Source organism: Saccostrea echinata, unplaced genomic scaffold (assembly GCF_033153115.1).
Source record: "Saccostrea echinata isolate AGI-Se365-2 ecotype Australia unplaced genomic scaffold, CSIRO_AGI_Sech_v1 ptg000054l, whole genome shotgun sequence".
NCBI classification, from domain to species: Eukaryota; Metazoa; Mollusca; class Bivalvia; order Ostreida; family Ostreidae; genus Saccostrea; species Saccostrea echinata.
The window spans coordinates 46191611-46212140 of record NW_026889803.1 but is presented as its reverse complement, the minus strand read 5'-3'; the positions used below and the strand labels follow the sequence as shown (position 1 = coordinate 46212140).

Sequence of the window (20530 nt, the reverse complement as noted above, 5' to 3'; positions counted from 1 at the left end):
GAAATGCAACACTTATCATCTAGTGCAATCTTGATTATTTTATACAAAAACGAAAATAATAGGACATGCAAATGAAAGTGTTTAAAAATTAATGTAGCCCTTTTAAAGCAGAAATGTATCAGATTTCAAAATATCAATATCGTTTGTTGAAATTATGATAAAAAGAACTGCACAACTCAAAGTGCACCAAACACTGAATAGTTGTCCTGATTGAACTATATATGTAATAATTCTAAAGGAAATTTTCAGATTTGCATATTTTAATTATGCTACTCATCAACTCAATTTTACAACTACTGATCCTTCCAAACTTATTTTTCTATTGATATTATAAATAAGCAGTCCATTTTGAAACTTTGCCAATACTTAAGTGACCATATAAAGTTATTTAGTGTAAAGTATATAAAGTTTTTGACTGATCCTTTTGATCTTGTCCTTTTGCAATTGACCTTGGTCTAAAACAATGACACATCTCTAGTACCATATACATTGTACAGTATTGTATGTCAAAAGTGATTAATGCAATGCTTCTCACACGCAGAATTGTGCCAATTGGAATAATGCTGGACAGAAAAAATGGACATAAAGATTAAACATCAAATCCTTATGGTGATTGCAGGGAAAAGATTTATAATATTAATACATGTACCAGGTAGAAGTAAAATACTTTGTTGAATTGAACTGGAGTCATAGGTAACACACTAGCTTTGACTAATTATTCACTCATTGCTTCATTTGGAAGACTCAGAAAATCCCTAAAACACTATGGCGATTTTATGACAATTAATTCTCAGAAAATCTTGATAATTTACTGAATGAAATTGATTCTCAGTTTCATTCATCATCTGAACTTCTACACTTCTCAAATAGATGCTAAAACTAGAAATAATTGTAATTGCCTACAATTACCTCCATAAAAGTGTTTTTGGACTCACTTAGGATGTCTTTAAAAATGAAATCCTTAGATGGATTTCAGAAAAATTTGATACTTTTATTGTACAAATCTATCAGAACTCTTGATCATTCCCTACCACACAGTGTTAAGATATGTTGAACATGATTCTAATAATTGTTAATGAAGGGAAAATCATAAAACTCATACATGAATACAAAATATGTAGGTACAATAGTATTATTGTATATATAATAAGCACATCCATTATTATTTACTCAATCATTTAGGCAGATCTCTTAAAATGGTGTAAAAATGTATTGTAATCTTCAAATACAATCTTATCTCAAATAATGGAGGTTTATCTACCAAAAAATAATTTGATAGTATGTACTATTACCTACACACCAAAAACTGAATAAAACTGTGTGTCACTTGAGACTTTCCAGAACATTTTCTTGCTAGTTTTCTCAAGGTGATAGAATGTCCTGTCAACAGTTAGTTGTCTCCGACTTCCTGCCAACAGACACCGCCAAAACAATTTCTAAAACTACACACCATTTCGACACAGACACTGTATCACATTCATAAGAAATTTAACTACAGCATTAATAACAACCAAAACCTTAACACAATGCATTGTTGAGAAAAATTATTACGAATCAGTCATTATTCCTATTGAGCAGTCACACACTTAACATTGTTGTAATCTTAAACTTCCTAAGCCTGTCCATTTTTTAAGTGTACAATTCTATCTGTTCAAGGAATAGATATAAAATGTCACAGTTCAAACAGTTTTAATGCAATTATATGCATGCTTAATTCATATATTTTAAATATTTTTCATATGGTATAAAACATTTTCATGGAAAATATATCATTTACTAAAGAAATCTTTATTTACAGTAATAATCATGTGACCCTGATGGTACAAATTCGCAATACACGTACACATTTTTTCCAATGACTCATTTAACATACTTAAGTGCTTCTTGCAGTGACAATAACAAAATATATTGTGCAGGCCTACTACAGTCAATAAATTGCAATGAAATGTATCGGTACTCCTGTGGTAAAACTGTCATAAAAAAATTAACACTTACAGTATCTAAAAGAGTGGCATCCATTCCATGTTCAATCTTCATAGAGGATGGCGAAGGTGATAAATGATCTTACGCAGCGCATGAAAAAAAAAATGCTACAGTTTAAAAATCACACTTAAAGATGCTGGAAATCACTTATATATTTCATCGGTTGAACTTTTCATATTTCGTATTTCAGACTTTAAAGCCAGATCATTTTTACATTGACAGTATCACAAAAGATTTATTTAAAATTCCATGGCAATACAAAAGCTTTTTTCTGTGCCACAACTGTGTTTCATATTCCCTGTTCATAATGCACACATCGAATCAAGCGTAGCTGGTTGAAGTCATGAAATTCACTCAAGCATGGAAATGCATGGTAACACTGGTCTATACATCTCTGGAAATGGAAAAATAATACAGGTGTCTGTAACACCCTCTTATAGGATTAAATCACAATTACTGCTAGCTAGTTTGGAACCACTGCCATTCATCTGCAAAACAATTTCAGAGTAATTTCAGATCAAATCACATGGTTAAGTATTGAAATTTTTTTTACAATCTATAAATTCCTATAGGATATGACTGCCCATGCATGCATTTACTGTGAGTTACATGTGTGCATTAGAGAAATTAAAAAATAAAGGTCATGTGAAAGGTCAAGGACAATATATTTGAGTACACAGTAAAACATGCTTAAAGCAAAGTGCAAGAGATGAGCAATTTTGATTCAACATAAACATAACTCATTACATTCATTCATAATTTCACAGTATGTTTAAAAACTATACACTAGGAGTGAAAATCACTGACATACACAATTGAATTCATTATAAATGTGTTTGCCAAGGCCATGTTTTCCAGTATAGTTAGATACCTAGTGAATGTAAGTTGAATTTTCACAAGAAGTTACATGAAGAAATAATTTACAATGCTGATGCAAAAAAAAAAAAGATGTTTTTGTGAAACACTGATGCCCCCTTATGGCAGCTTATGGCGAAGGTTAAAGTTTCTCAAATGCAAGTCAAAATCCAGGCCAAAAGATAAAAAATGTTAAATGTTCAAAAGTTATGGTGATCAGGTTAAAGTTTTTTAAAAGTAAGTAAAACATCAAGCTCAAGGTCAAAGTTGTTGGTATACAAAGGAAGGTCTTGTCACAAGGATTACAAAAGTAAAGTTTGAAAGCCCTAGCACCAACCATTCAAAAGTTATGGCCAAGGTTAAAGTTTTTCGAAAGTAGGTCAAACTCCTATGTCAAGGTCAAAGTGGTTGGTATCCAAAGGAAGGTGATGTCACAAGGATTACATATGTGAAGTATGAAAGCCCTATCTCTAACCGTTCAAAAGTTATGGCCAACGTTAAAGTTTTTCAAAAGTAGGTCAAACTCCTACGTCAAGGTCAAAGGGGTTGATATCCAGGGGAAGATCTTGTCACAAGGAATACACATGTGACATTTGAAAGCCCAAGCACCAACTGTTCAAAAGTTATGGCCAAGGTTAAAGTTTTTCAAAAGGAGGTCAAACTCCAAGGTCAAAAGGTCAAAGTTGTTGGTATCCAAAGGAAGGCCTTGTCACAAAGAATACATGTGAAGTTTGAAACCCCAAGCACCAACTGTTCAGAAGTTATGGCCAATGTTAAAGTCTCATAAAATTTTGCAAAAGTGGGTCAAACTCCAAGGTCAAAAGGTCAAATATGATGGTACCCAAAGAAAGGTCTTCTCACAATGAATACACATGTGAAATATAAAAGTCATAGCTCCAACCAATCAAAAGTTATGGGCAAGGTTAAAATTGACAACAGACAGACAGACAAACAGATAAACAGAAAAACAGACAGACAGGACAAAAACAATATACCCCCGGGATCTTTCGATCCGGGGGCATAAGAAGAAAAGAAAAGAACAAGATGTGTTTGTGAAACACTATGCCCCCGATGGTAACACAATTCTGGAGTGGGACGTAGACTACAGTGCAACAGTTATGGCCAATGTTAAAGTTTTTCAAATGTAGGTCAAAGGTCACAGTTGAGGTCACATGATTAAAAATTTCTGTACCAATGGAAAGGTCTTGTCATAATGAACACTCAAATCAAATATTAAAGCCTTACCCTTGACAGCGCAATCGTTATGGGCTAGGTTAAAGTTGACAACAGACAGACAAACAGACAAACAAATAGACAGACAGGACAAAAACAATATACCCCCGGGGTCTTTCAATCCGGGGGCATAAAAATGTGGTCGGGTCAAAGAATATTGCCAAATTAAGTCGTAATTATTTGGCACAATGAAATATTCTTAATGTTTCAGTTATAATGAAATTCACTGGAAATATTTTTGAGTGTTGATATAAATGAGCTAATTAATGCAAGAATTAAATGCAAAACAGGAACCAAACAGACATACTGAAGACAGCTGAACAGCATTAAAAGTATAAGCCTCAGCATCACATTTCTTGAACATTAGAAAATTAAACCATCAAGTATGTGTAAATTGTTTGATAAATATGCTTTAAATAGTACACAGAGGAAATCCAATTATGAAGAATGCATTACTAAATGGAACAATGATTCCATGGAACATTAAATGTTTCCATAGATTGATTTTCAAATATTCCTCTTAAAAAATAGTGAAGAATCAATAAATAATTTTGTTTGTACACTATAGCTTGTATAAAAGTATTGGAAATCAAATTTAAATATATTTTCAAGTTAATTGTGCTTGGCACAAAATACAGTTTCTAATTCTGCATGTACTCAAAAGATATTACACATGTACATGTACAAACAATTATTTTCCTTTATATTGATGTAGTACATGTATGTTTTAAATTAGCTGCAGATCTGTAGCTTGCTGGTCAACCATAGAGTTAGAAATTAAGCCACTCATTGAATAATGTGTATATTTATTGAGCAAAAAAGTGTGCTGTTTCTTGATTTATTTTTCCATCTATTTAAACTGTAATCTCAAAATATTACAGCAAGTTCCTAGCTAACATATTCTTTTTCTATTTTCACAGAAATTAATTTGCTTTAATCATTATTAATAGCCCTCCTGAAATTGACACCATTGAAATTTTCACCTAATTTTACATCCATTTTGGAACTGTATATGGATGGCAAGACAATTCAATCCAATGCACTAATGTTGCAGATGTTAACAACAAGAGAATTTGATAGAGGTCAAAGGAATTTTTTGAAATCGAGGTTTTGTGCAGTTGAGGTAAGAATTTGGAGAAACAAATTCAGAACCAAGCCCAACATTTTGTGCAAAATAAAATATACAGTAACTCTACGGGTGACACTTAATAGCTCTCCAGTTTGTCAATATTCTTTTTCCAGAGAGCTACAGTTCTGCAGCTATAGTTTTAAGTAGGCCTTTTGCAAATTTAATAACAGCAATCTATCTGATACAAATTACGTTTTATATTATTAAAACATTCTGCATTTAAACATAAAAGTACATGTGCCTGTCTCCTTTGCCTCAGTAAAATTAACATTAATCATAAATCCTGAATTTAATAACAATTTCCATTTCACTTAATTCATTCTAAGTACATTTATTAAGAGATAACAAAGTTTCTATTATACAACATTTGTTTGATGTTCGGTAAACCCTTGTACAATCCCTTACAGAGCCATAAACAGTTCTCTATCACTTAGTAAATGTAGCAGGTGTGAAACTCTGCACCTCTTTTGTTACTTCATTCTGTTTCTCATCTGCTGAACCAGGCAGGGACATGTACCAATACATAAATGTAATGCTGTATAATTTTATAATGCCATTCATCATTCCTGTCTGACCATCACATCACTGGCATTTCGTCCACACACTTAAGGTGCCTGTCCGATTAGATACTATGGAATGTATAGATCTCTGATCTTTCCTGGTTCACAGACTTCTCACATTCTCCTGAAATATATTTTGTTTGCAAAATCACTGTGCATCAAACCACAACTAAATAACAGGAATTAAAGGAGGCTAATTTTAGTGTTACTAAAGGGTACTGAAGAAACATCTCCAGATCCTTGAAATTTACTTCAGTTGATCTTGCTGAATTTCATTCATTTAAAAGTGAAAAAAATTCTTATTTTTGAATATTTCAATATTCTAATAAAAGGAATAAACAATAAATATTAAAAATGCTTAAAGCGAAGAGACAGGGACCAAAAATTTTGATCTAGCTGTTATAATATAAACATAATTCATTATATCCAATATAAGCTAGTTCAAATTTTTTAAAAAGCAAACAATAGCTAAGAAATTAATATCATTTTTTTGAATTAAATTCAATATAATCATAGTCATTGTGTTTTACTGTATAGAAGTTAAATAAAATGACTTAATTTATAAGTTTAATCCATCCACATATCCTTTTTTTAATTAAACACATTTTAATCAACAATAAAATCTAAAAATGGGTCTTAATGGTCAATATTTACAAGGAAATAAAGGAAGGTCAACATCAAGAAAGAGTTTCTGAATATATCTTTGTTTACAAAACAAAAATTTGTACCTCAATCATAAATATTTTGGATATGAAGCTAAATTTAGACCTAACAGCAAAAAGGAGAGATCTCTGTCTACATCTAGAGTGTTTTTATTTTCAGTCATTTTCCATAAAACCAAGTGTTCTATGACTGCCACATCTAGCAGCACCAATAGCAATAAATCATTGCTGTACAGACCAACAATACTGGGCAGACTAATGCAATCAACAAGTACTGAAGTTTGACCATTTACACCCTCAGGTTATCAAAAAGATATGATTTTCCATGTAGTACATGTATTATTATTATTGAAATATAAAATCATGAACTAGCTTTCTTCATTTTTTAATATACATGACTGTTTTGAACTGTTATTTGAAGTAAAAGTATGCTCTTCACCTGAATAGCATATCAGATTACTTGTATGTTGAAATGTTTGTCGATGCACATTAACTTATCATGTAAATAACAACATGTACAGCTTTAACAGTGCATAAATGGTCAGATTGGGGGGTTAGCTGGCTTTGGGTTGTCATTAAAATGTCCATCTCATTTGTAGATGTCCACTTTTCTGTTTTCCTGAATAGCACTTAATGTTGTCTAGATGACAAAAAGGTGAAAATATGTCACTCTGATACCTGTATGCATATTATTCATACTGTACAAATGTTTTACATAAAGCCTGAGGTATATTGGATTTTACCATTTTATTTCATATATCATGATATGTTCTCATTGATATTCAACATCCAACAGTTCTTCCTTTTATTGTAAAATGCAGTAAAACAAGTTTATAAGGAAGTGTCAAGGACAGACAATTTTCCTTTATTATAAAGTTAATTCATTATATCCGTTAAGTTCAAAATATAATATTTACATCCACTGAATATAATCTCCTTTATTTGATTCTTTATATAGACGTAAATATAAACAATAAAATGTCTTTCTTTCTTTGTTAGTATGGGAATTAACTTTGCAGCTATTGCAGAAAAAAATTATATTTTTTTTCTGCAACATTAATTGCCATACTAATAACCAAAGAAAGCAATGACCAATCAAGAGGCCCATGGGCCACAACACACACCTGAGACATCTTGGCTTTGTGTTTTCAGAAGATTTTTAAAAGATTTTTTTTCTCCCTTCATTTACATGCAAAAATTTAAACTTATATTATCGATCCATAATATATCCCCAGACCAAGACTTTAACAAGTGGCCCATGGGCCGAATCGCTCACCTGAGCCCCCCCCCCCCCCCCCCCAGCTAGGTAAAAGCAGAAATCATTCAGTACAGTATTGATAAGATTAAATATACAAGTGGTACCAAATACCCTGATTTTTTAAAACTTGAATCCATGCAAACAGAGGATGCTTCCACATTTCTTTGGTTAATCATGGCTTTACGTATACAACATTTTCCAGATTTTTTCCTATAGGAAAGATTTTTAAGGTTTTTCCTATGTATTTCAAAGTAAAACTTTGATTGCTCATAGTGGCCCCACCCTACCCCTGGAGGTCATGATTTGAACAAACTTGAATTTACCCCATGTCAGGTCCTTCATCTGAATGAACTTGAATTACCTTCACCCAAGGATACTCTGTGCCAAGTTTGGTTGAATTTGGCCCAGTTGTTCTGGAGAAGAAGATGAAAATGTGAAAAATTAACAACAATGTCAACAACAACATCGACAACAACAGCAGACAAATATTGGTAAGAAAATTTTACCTTAGCCTTCAACTCAGGTGAGCTAAAAAGGATAGCACTGTATTTATATCATGGACATGATTTATAAAATTTATAAGGTCCTCCTTCATGCTATTACTCCTTCATCAAATGATTTAGTATTCATTTATCAACTCATATTCAAGACAATTTCATAACTTTTTTAAAAACATTAAATTTTTAGGCTACAATAAAGCCAAACCATACCTGCTTCTTTCTGGATTGTAATTTTTTTGACTGATGTGCCCCCCCCCCCACCCCCTTGAAAAAAAATCCTGGATCCCTGCCTGTTATGTCCACTTTTCAGAAAAATATGTTGTCTACTGATGGCATAAACTTGGCATAGACACATTTTCATCTTGAATTTTTATAGACCTGAATAAGTGACAAATCAACAAAAATATCTGAAAGTTAACAGAGAGACATATATAACTTGTTATTTATGTCTCTGGTTAACATAATTAATATCTGACAAGTGGGGGGACAGAACTATGCCAACATACAAACTTTTAATATTCAAGCTATTGCCAATTAACTAACATGCATTAGACACATTAGCTACAATTATCTACTGTAATTTAAGTGCGAGATGAAAATTTAACAGGTCTGGTACAATCACTAAGATTTAGCTACGTAGCTTGAATTACCTACATAGCTTTATTTACCTACCTGAAGTAGCTTTATATAGCTACTAAATCAAACTTATTTCTTGAATTAACATATTTCCCAGAAGGTGCAGAAAATTGCACTTTGATGTGATAATTAATTTTCAACTTTAAACTCATCTGAACATGCTGAAAACAATTCATGAAAAAATCACTCTGGGAGATGTGTCTTTTTCTGCGCAATTGCAATCAAAGTTCTAAAAGTTTTGGGGCTATATAAAACAGTTAATTTGTGACCTAACAGTTATTTCTTGAGTGAAATAACAAAGAAAACCAGTTCTGGTTAACATGAGCACAATGTGAAGTAATCATACTTATCCACGCCTCATCGCACACAAGGTGGTGTACAGTTACTCAAACAATGGAAATGCATCTTTTCCTTAAAAGTGCTCAAACACAGCAATGTTAAAACTATCTCGATCACCTTCAATCGATTGTTTCCTACTTTAGTTTCACTAAGTTTGCTGGATTTTAGTTCTGCCGCCATTTAAAATACCGAACCCGATCGAATTTTGCTCCTCTACATGTGAAAAACAGGTGTAATGCACACATGCTCCAATTATGATAGGTTTAAAGTATAAGTGTGCATGTTGTATGCATGATACAGTATAGCATTTAACGCGTTTTTCACTTACCATGTGTACATGTCACATTTGTGACGGTGTCATAAATCAATTCAATTCAATTCAATTAGTCATTATTCAATTCAATTCAAGTCATATGTATGAATAATTAACACATTTCTATCATTTATTGGATCCCATTCCACAATTTATGGAATCAATCAAAGAAATAAAGAAACAATCGGCCCTATAAGAAATAAAACATAATGAGAATACTGCATCAAACAATATATTAAATTATATGCAGTATCATGGATCGACACGGGTTTTAACTCTTACAAATTACAGAATTACATGTACCAATTAAGCCTTGTTCAGATAGGAATTTCCTTAAATTATGAATAATATTGATAAAAGTATATTACAAACGCATAAACAAGTAATAATAAAATAAAAATTATTTACATGGAAAATAGTACATATAAAAACATTGATGTGATGCCAATCCTTTGTTCTTGCAATCTAAAAATGTACATTTACCTTCGGCAGTCCTATATAATACTGAGTTCTAAGATATTAAGTGTAATATCAGACGGTCTCATCACTGGTTGAAAACCTAAAAACTGGATTGTTACTGAACAAAAGATATTTAGCAAACAGCAAACTTATATCTATAGGTGCAATGATTATATCAAAATAAATTGTTAAGTGTTGATGAAACAGAATTAAAAAAATGAAAAATTAAACTACTAATTAAACTGAATATATAGAGCTCTGTTACAAGAAGGGGAAAATGTGACTGACCAGTCTAGGATACAAACACGAGCCCCCCCCCCCCCGAACTTGTTACAAACTTCTTTAACTTTAGCAATGTTTTAATTTAGTGTAGAAACTTACCTGAGAAATCACCTTACCTGAGATGACTGGTAAATTTGTCATGATTTTAATTATTAAAAAAAGAGTTTTACTTTCGGGTATATTACAGAATTATCCATTACACATGCATTTTTTTTTATAAAATTATTCTCAATGTCTGTATCAGGCCCATGTGCATAGGAAGCAATTTCAGTTTGGGGGGCACAGCCATATATTTTTCAGTTGACAGTTGAGGGGGCACTACCAAAAACTTCCTGACGAGCAAAAAAAAAAAAAAAAACAAAACAAAACAAAACAAAACAAAAAAAAAAAAAAAATAAAAAAAGGTCATCAGACGTTTTTATTGATTTTATTGAGGGGGCACAAGCATATAGTATCTACGAGGGTTGATCAAAAAGTTCGCGAACTATCTCTATATTTACAAAACCACAATTCAGATCAGAATGAAGTTTGGCACACATATAGTCATACACATATTCTATAAATAACATATGTTAAATAATGTTTTGCTCCGTGTTTGTGACGTCACAATGTGAAAATGACGTCAATATGTAGGTCACTTGTGACAAAAAATGGTTGACTCAGTCGTACTCGAGCAACGAACGGCTGTAAAGTTTTACGTATATCTTGGAAATTCCTTTGCAGTAGAATATGATAATTGGTATAAGGTTTATGAAGACAAAAGACTTACCAGAAGTTCAAACATTAATTGGATTGATTGTTTAAGTAAAGACAGGGAGACGGTTAAAAATGATGTTTGTTCTGTTGCCAAGCGAGAGCAAGCCGGGGAAAAGATGTGTCCTTAGTTGAGCAATTTGTTTTGAAACATCATCAAGTAACAATTAGAAAAATTGTTGTATATCTTAACAATGATATAATTATTAAATCTCTAAAATATCGTTTACTTTAGACTTTAAACATATGAGATATGATAAAAAGAAGGCGCCCATACTTTATCCACGTTGGAAAAACGACTCTCCCGAGACAGAGGACTCGGGTTGTGATGGGTCACAATACTAATTGTGGGAAGGGATATCCTTATCCACCCATCCTATTGCCGAGATTTGGCCATTTCTGACAGATGGACTGTTTTTAAAATAACTTGCATGGTAAGAAATATAAGAGTCGGAAAAATCTTTTAGCTTCTCTGAACAGACTGCTTCGGAGCATGTCACATGACTGCCTGGATCACGTGATTCGCGCATGGGCAGAGCAATGGCAGATGTGCATTAAAATCGGAGAGGACTACTTTAAAAAATAATAATCACCGAAACTTCATTTTATTTCTTTTAAAGAAGTAATTCAATTAGTTCGCGAACTTTTTGATCACCCCTCGTATATATATTTACTATAGTAATCTATATATAGATTACTATAGTATATCGGCAAAATTATTGGGGGCCACCCCCCCCCCCCCCGGTTCCTACGGCCATATGTATAAATTAGAAATTAAATATACCTTCCTTCTTTTATTTTCTGAGTTTGTTCTGTTCAAATCAAAGTGCATATTAAGCTCTCTAGATTGTGACATACTTGGTTGCATTGCTTTCTGCTCTCTGCATGAAATTTCCTCCCCACTCTTCAGATCACTTCAAATACCTTCAATTGTGTAGCTGATTCAAAAATACTGGGTAGATTTCATTCAAGCCTGCATTCTTGAAAGAATTGCTTCAATGATCATAATTAACACTTTTGTCTTTTGTTAAAATATACTACTGTGTCAGGTAAATCAACAAATGAAAATTAAAGGGCAATGTTTTAAGTACGATACATGCCTCAAACAATTACAGTTATGTATGAAAAATGTCAGACAGTTTTCGACCAAAACTGTTTGATTTTTTTTTTAAACAGAACTGTATATGGCATAACTTAAAATCCCATATCATATGTCATATCTGGCAATTTAGGTCATTTTCAAATACATGGAGTCAACAAATTTTAGTTCATGAATAGTAGTACATGTATGTTTCAATAAAATCCAGTTTTTAACTTAAAAGTTTTTTTTTAAACGTTACTTCTGGTTTGATAAAATAGTTTTTGCACGCCGGTCCGATTCTGAATCATTCTCTCTACAGAGTTGTTTTCGGGAGCATAAGGCGGGAACGACAACTCTGGACAGAGAACGCATGTACTTTTCTGTAATAATTTTTTTTTAATTCTTTAACCAATAGTGTAATAATAACAATTAAAATAACCATAATAAGTTATTATTGTACTATGGGTCAAAACATTTATTACAGAAACAAGTGCCTGTGATAGAGAATGCGGTCTAAATCGTGATATGGGTTTTCGGACCGTCTTTGATTGATATATGGGGTATTGTGAAGTCACTTGTATCGTACAATGCAGAATCGGTGTATTTACTGCTAAGTGTGTATGATTAAAAAGTGGTAATTGATATGATTGAAACAAGATATTTTAAAACCAAAAAATATATATTGATCAGTTGAAGATCTTAATACAGAAAGAGTGCCAGTTTGTGAAAAGGGATTGATTTTCATTGTTGAGAAGACACGTTTCATTACAAACAAGAATTGATTCATTGTCAGGAGGACCCCTTATAGTGCATTACAAGAACAAAAATCGAACTCAAAATAACGAAAAGGCAGAATATCTGACAGTCCTGATTTAGCATGGCAGAAAACAGCATATCAGAAAATAATATTTATAGTGACAACAAAAGTATTGAGGAAATTTTAAAGTGTCCTATCTGTCTTGAAAAGTTTAAGGAACCACGATGTCTACCTTGTTTGCACACCTTTTGTACCTCGTGTTTGCATAAATATATCGCCGGTCCCTGGAATCAACCACTAGGATCTTCCCTTTGGGAATCTCTTTGTCAATCCTTTCAAAATCAAACCGTGGATTCACAGAGTGATCTGTTGAAGAATCATGGATTCTTGTGTCCCGTATGTTGAAAGCACTTAGATATTGATATGAAGTATGAAAACAGAGAAGAGTGGATCGAGCAAATTCCAACCAATCATTTTATGAATAATTTGTTGGATAAATTGTCAATTGATGAAAACAAGAAAAATTGCGATCCTTGTTTTTCTCAAGGCAGCAGTAAACTTGCTACCTCCTGGTGCCTGAATTGTCATGAGGCTCTCAGACAGGCTTGTGAACAGGATCACAAAAAATTCAGGCTATTTAGAAATCACATGCTTTCGGACTTAAAAAGAAAAGGAACTGATAGAAAGGACCAAATTACTGGTTTTATTCCATGTCCAGATCATAGATCAGAAGATGCCAAAATATTCTGTCATGATCATCGAAGCGCATGCTGCACCATTTGCGCTACAATTAAGCATCGGTCATGCAAGGAAGTTACTTCATTAAGAGATGCTGCATTTGAGGCAAAAGAGAGTTCGGAAACAAGGAATTTACTTAAAAGATTAACAGATATGGATAATCAGTTGAAAAAAGCAACCGAAGAAAAACAAGAATTCCGCAAAGAAATAGCAAACGAGTCCACATCAATTAAAATCAGAATTGAAGAATTCAAAGAAAACGCAAAATTGAAGTTAGATAGCATGTGCTCTTCTCTTCAAACACGACTTCAGTTTGAAAGTCAGAATGCTGATTTTGAGATAAATAATTCGTTACTTGATATTGCTCGCGTTTCCAGTCGTTTGCAGCAACATATTCAAATTTTGGAAGCATCGATTTCACAAGGGTCCAATGAAGAGTGTTTGATTGAATTAGAAACAGTGCGCGCAAATGAAAGAGATATCAAAATCGATGTCAAAGATTGTTTAATGAAAAAGACCCCTCAAAAGATATCTCTCGAGTCTAATGCCTTTTTTGAGATGAAATGGCCGGTGACACTCGCAGATATCCGTGTCCTCCGTTCACCGATATCCATAAACACCGAGACTCAGTATAATTCATATGAAAATCCCGTCAGACATGAACAGCGCCGAAGTAAGGGCATTTATCGTCGTTAATAGCCATTAAAAAAGAAAGAGAAAGTTTAAATGTATATAACTTTACATTCCCATCTCTCATATCGAGGCATCATCAGCTCTGGGTGAAATATCAAATTTGCTGTGGAATCAACCAATACAGAAAAGGATCTTTCCAGCATGATACACTATCTCGAATGATGATTATAAGAAGATCTTTGACTTTCACATGCCTATCTTACATCGTGGTGGTGGTGTGAGTAAGGATGTGCCTTAAATTATTTGGTGACTGTTCCTTCGTCCAACGCTTTACAATAGAGCACTTTGCTGTACTGAACTAATTTTTTGGAAAAAAAAATCTTATTTTAATTTTACGAATTTGTTCAATATGGCGTTTTTATAATTAATGAGTGGTTGATGACATATTTAAACACATGCTTAAAAATTATCATGATTTATTATTTTTATCCCTATAATTGCATTATCATAATTGAAAATCACTTCACTATAAGCGTCAATTCATTATAAGCGTGTTCGCTATAAACGTATTTTACTTAACTTATTCATTATGCCCGGGTAGCTCAGTGGTTGTGCAATGTCAGTAATATTTCCAACAAAGCGCAGTAGTATGTGAGAGCGTATGGTTATTTACAGCCCGGATGCGAGGTTTGATTTCCGGGTTCTCCGGCTTCTTCCAGAGGGTCTGACTATAGAATGCATGCCCAAATTCTACACTAAATATGTAGAGCTATGTGTCATATTATTACATGTAATTACTTGTACTGTTAGATACATCTTTTACATTTTCAATGTCATTCGCTAAACGCAGAATATATAAGAAGCAAATATTTCTTCAATATTCTAGAATAAATGTATACTTCCAATCTGAAGACTTATTTAATTTGGTTATAGGGAATGTAAATCACAAAAATTAAGCTGTGTTCGTTTTGTGTTTCCTCACACACACACGGTCCATAAAGTCCAAACCACCTCAGCTTTAATCAAATATTTATAAACAGTACATCTTATACATGTAGAAAATTTTATGAAAAATAGATAATTTATTCAGATCAGCTCCATTTCTATGGAAATGTCAACTTTAAACGGACAAGTTGATTTTCAATCGGATTTCACCTGTTTTTTGCGAGACATATTTCTTATTCCTTCATATCCATGATTACACTAAAATATTTGAAAATACAAAGATATTTTCTGGATAATCATAGTAGTATCTTTATTAATGGCGTATAATTTACAAATAAATATATTGCCGAGCTTTTTTTCGAAATGTCAGCTGAATGCAGTTTAGACATGAAAAGTAAGTAAATCGTTGAGTGGCCCTGGTTGTATCCATGCAACTCCGGCCCCTTTGTTTTACTGCCCTGAGTAAAATTTAGAGGAAATCATGAAACACATGTACAGTTTAAGGAAGACAAGACTTCAGAGTAGTACTGTAATAATGTCATTTATTCAAATAGTATTGTCGTTTCCTAAATAATGAATTGTAAGGAGTGCATGACTCATATTATGACACTTTTGTAATTCATTATTTAGTAAACGACAGTAACAAAAAGGTTTGATATAAACTTAACATTATAAAAAAAACAACAAATTAGCACTTTGTTTATTGTTATTTTAACGTAAACTGGATCAATGTGCAGAAGGGCATGTGTGTATGACGTCCTGTTAATCCAGTCTTTCACTAGTCTTCTGCTGTTCTGCATTTTGGACTCGATTGTTTCTTGGAAAACGATTGCTGAAAGCTGTCTTTGGAGATAGAGGCCATGGATGCGTTGAAATTTCGACTGAAAGACGCTCTCAATGGCCCATTTCTTTGAAACATACCCTTGAACATAGTAGAGAACCTGTCATCAGATAGGCCGTAAATAAACGGGTTAGACACATTATTCAGGAATATTGTCCACAGAAATATGTAGTACAAAGCGCCGCCATAGAATCCCATGGAACACTCAAGATTTTTCTGGATGTGCAGGACAAGTGCCAGGATATCGTGAGTTAGGGCGTTTATTAAATAAACAACGGAAATAATTAAAAATGTCATCGTCGTCTTCCCGATGTTGAAATTTTTCTGCTGTCCCTTTTGGCGGTTTTTAGTTCTTACAGTGCTGTACTTGGAGTGGCTACGAATCCTCCGGAGAATCAGGGAGTACAAGACACACAGAAAGACAGTGACAATGACCAGCATTACTGTCAGGGCTATGTAGTTCCACTGGGCGATCGTTATGGTCAAAGGGTCATTCTCCAGAAAGCAGCGTGTTCCTTCTATGTGGTTGATGTTCGTGTTAACTTTTGAATTTCCGTATAGCAGTGGCGTAAACCACGAGAACCCCAAGGCAAACACACAGATGAACAGACAACTTAGCTTGGATTGCTGCTCCGTAAGCTGTTTCTTTAGAGGCCGGCAGACTTTCAGGAATCGGTCCACGGCTATGAGGACTAGGACCAACGATGACGCAATGTGTACAAAAAATCCAAGAAAATAACCGGCCTTACAAATAAAGTTAGATGGAAAGTTAACGGGATAGTACAATGAGAGAATTGCGAAGGGCATTACAAATACACAACTGATGAGATCTAGCATCACCAGGAACAAGACGTACACACGGTAGTTAGAGACTTTAGTCTTCGTGCTATACAGCAACAGAACACTGACGTTTCCAATCAAACTCAGTGTCATTTGGAGACTTATAAAGTAAATCCCCGGAATATTTCGGCGCATGAATTCAGTGTTGATGTCTTCAAGCGTCGTTTGGTTGTTCCATTGTCTGTGGACAAGCCACTGAGGACAGGAGAGAACCTCCCTCTGTGCATGGGTGTGGTTCCTGTGTGAGCTGGTCAGTGGGATATCAGATCTTGGACTGGGTAGATGGTCAATCACTGGAGGTTGGTCCGGCATAGGAGCTGGCATATCATGTAATCCGTCTTCATCCATCTTTGATATATTCTTTAGAACTGTTGGTTTTACTGGTAATGCTCTTTCGGTTTACGTGTTCTGTTGTAAAAGCAATACTGATATTGAGAAAGAAATGTATCTGTAGACTTCACATAAAATGATAAACGTCGATTCAATTATATATTTATTACTTTTGTCTCTGACGTGTATTTCACAAGATAACATCAGTAATACTCAGATATCAGTTTAAATGGAATATAATTGCATTAAAGATAAAATGATGACCAATTATCGATGTCCCCTGGTCAGTTTTTATTCATTGAAGGTAATAAAATTATAAGTCTCCCTGTAGGTTAAAAATGTAGTAATATGTTGTACCTTGTTTATTTGAATTTAGTAGACAACCTTTTAAAGTTAATTTTTTTTTTGCATTATACATGTACATATACATGTATATAAATTTCTAATCAAATGTCAAGAGTCATATAGACACATGAACTCTACTTTAAACTGACTAGAAAAGATTATATTTTAATTTAATATTTGAAGTTATGCTTTTCAAATCAATAACAAATTGTAAAATTATAACATTAACTCTTATCGTTTTCGATTATCGCAGCACTTGAGTATGCAGTTTTTAATTATAAATATAGATCGATTGTGTTATATTTCTTAAAAAATTTAGTAGTTCTGTCGAAATACTGTTCTTTTTCTTCGAGTACGTATAGAATAATAATAATCCCACGTAGGAAAATTTTAAGTCATTTGGTTCTATTTTTAAATGTTTGATATGTTTTATTCCTTTATTTGAAACCAATCACGTGTATTAACTTGGCATCTAAACTGCAGTAAAAAAAGTCAATAGAATATATAACAGTTATCTGATTGTATAAAACATTATTTGGACCTAAGCTGCCAATACAAGTTATGTATAATGGTGCTACCGTTAGGACTGGTTTTCCTTGTTCTATTGCGCGGTTCTTATGGTAAGGATGATGATTAAGTTAAAATTTGTATCCTAAGTTCAAGTTCATTTTAAAGAAATGAACAATGATTTTTATACATGCAAATTTTCCATGCTTATGTGGAAGTGCTCTTTTCTAAAAAAAATCTCAAAGGTTTTTCATATGGAATGATATAAACATTTTTACGAAAGCCCATTGAGCTCATTCTCGTAGATAAAAAAATATATATTTTTCGCGTTATAACGCGTAACTTTCGCGAATAAACGCGTAACTTTCGCGTTATAACGCGAAACTTTCCCTGTAAAACAGAGACATTTGCATAAGTCTACAGTTTGTTTTACTTTTTAATGATCTAGTTTATTCATTACAGTGAAAAACGAAAGACTATTTTGAACTTGGATTATCACGAGCTGAAATTTTATGTTTTCTCGCCATTGAATGTGTCTTTCCTCTTTCTAAATCTTTTTTGCCGTCACATTTTGTCTTTCTCAATGCTGTTCAATACAAGTGTTGAAGCGTATAGTAGAGGAGCGAAAATACAAGTCTAGATTGAACACTCTGTATAGAATTTGAAATAGAAGATCTCAGAAAATTGACAACAATGAGGTAAATTTGTATTTCACGGAACAATTGTGTCACATCACATGTGAGTAACCTAATGTGAAAATTGGATGACAAATATTCGTATCAAATATTTCATCTCCGATAGACTCACTGAAGAAATACAACATTGTATGTTAAGGTTGCACCATTTGGTCATACCATTACTTACGAAAACATTGACAATTTATTCAAAGAAAGCAACGAGTGGAGATCTTCCTGAGAAAAAAAAATTAGATTACAGAATTTCTTGGATTCAACAAGTGAAAAACAAGAAAATCTTTAAAGGAATATTCATTTAATTAATTAGTAGGGTTTTGAGATTAAATGCAAAATCAACACTAATCTATCCATTTCTCGCATCAATTCTCTTTTATATCTTCTGAAGAAATGTCATTTATAAATTCATAGAAGTCCCCCTCTGCGTTCATGTTTTTTATCTGTCAGTCAAGATCACAGGTTCCTGAGTAACAAGACTATATATGTATAATTTCGCGTTAAAACGCGAAAGTTTCGCGTTTTTTCGCGAAAGTTACGCGTTTATTCGCGAAAGTTACGCGTTATAAGGCGAAAGTTACGCGTTTATTCGCGAAATTTCGCGTTATAACGCGAAAGTTACGCGTTTATTCGCGAAAGTTACGCGTTTATTCGCGAAAGTTACGCTTTATAACGCGAAAGTTACGCGTTTATTCGCGAAAGTTACGCGTTATAACGCGAAAAATATATTTTTGTTACCTACGAAAATGAGCTCAATGGGCTTTCGTACATTTTAAAGTAACTGGTTTATCACATAGAAAAATATGAATTCGTCGAATCTTTATATAGTGTCAATTTTGAAAACTGATAATAAAAGTCAAACTTCAGTGTACACTTATATGAGATTATTAAATTTGATGGCTTCCTTCTTTGTGTACATGTATGTTTGTGAAATTTCAGGTTACCACAATGACCCTGAAGCGTGTACATCAGACAATACGACTGTGATAGTAATCAATCAAGAAGTCTCCTGTGTATCGCCACAAGTAATCTCCAGTAATACGCTCGGTGTTTGGATTCGACCCCAGCTCCTGGATGGACGACCACTTGTGCTGTCGGACGAATGTACGTGTGAACATTCATGTTCTTGGCTTCTAAACGGTAAGTTGATTGTATACTGCAAACTGATATATGAAATAATTTTATATATAAAATGAAATGTGAAGGTAAAGAAAGTTCAATTAAACAATACTTGTTGATCAGGTGCCCTGAATTGTTTTGATAATTTTTAATTTATTTTTAGACACGTTACCAGCTAATGGTACAAAGACGGCGAGGGTATTTTCTCAATGTTATGGAAGCTGGTACTTTTGGGTCAGGAAATGTGACGGGTTCTTTTTGTTTTACCTGGATTACTGGGATTATTTCGTTTTGATAAACTGGTTTCATGGTGGAATATGTCTAGGTAAAATAGAATGTTTTAAAATCCTTTTTATACCCTTAAAACTGTTTGAAAAGTTAAAAGAAAGAAATAAATCTATGGTGATATTAAATATGTGTAAAAATGTATATGGGAAGGTATGATGTAAGCCAGAAGCGTTTAAATCATCGTCCAAACAAAGAAACAGATACAGATTAACTCTAGGTCATCGAAGTTTCACAACTAAATATGATCGCGCGATAATTATTTGATATTAATAAGCGAGACAAAATTTCACTAGCTTGGGTAATTCATTTATATAATCTTTGAAAATACAAATACGCAAAATAAACTGTATCCAATTACTCGAAATTAAAGTTCTCGTGAATATAAAGTGAGTTACACTATCTAAAAACCATTAGACAGAAGCAGTCCAAGGACATGCAGGTAATTGTAATTGAAT

At 33.2% G+C, this 20530-nt stretch overlaps 2 protein-coding genes across 2 annotated transcripts; one reads left to right on the top strand and one right to left on the bottom strand.

Annotated features, from left to right (window-relative positions):
* Positions 1 to 13223: 13223 nt before the first annotated feature.
* LOC133204941 (E3 ubiquitin-protein ligase TRIM33-like) lies at positions 13224 to 14234 on the top strand. The gene has a single exon (XM_061340684.1). It carries the CDS (start codon positions 13224 to 13226, stop codon positions 14232 to 14234), a length of 1011 nt encoding a protein of 336 aa, XP_061196668.1.
* A 1660-nt stretch (positions 14235 to 15894) lies between these two features.
* Positions 15895 to 17145, bottom strand: LOC133204940 (nociceptin receptor-like). Its single transcript, XM_061340683.1, has one exon. The coding sequence runs from the start codon at positions 17143 to 17145 to the stop codon at positions 15895 to 15897; it is 1251 nt and encodes a 416-aa protein (XP_061196667.1).
* Between the last annotated feature and the right edge of the window lie 3385 nt (positions 17146 to 20530).

Bases quoted from the DNA above. Each gene is read 5' to 3' on its own strand.
- LOC133204941 (XM_061340684.1), top strand. From the start codon at position 13,224: ATGAAGTATGAAAACAGAGAAGAGTGGATCGAGCAAATTCCAACCAAT.
- LOC133204940 (XM_061340683.1), bottom strand. From the start codon at position 17,145: ATGGATGAAGACGGATTACATGATATGCCAGCTCCTATGCCGGACCAA.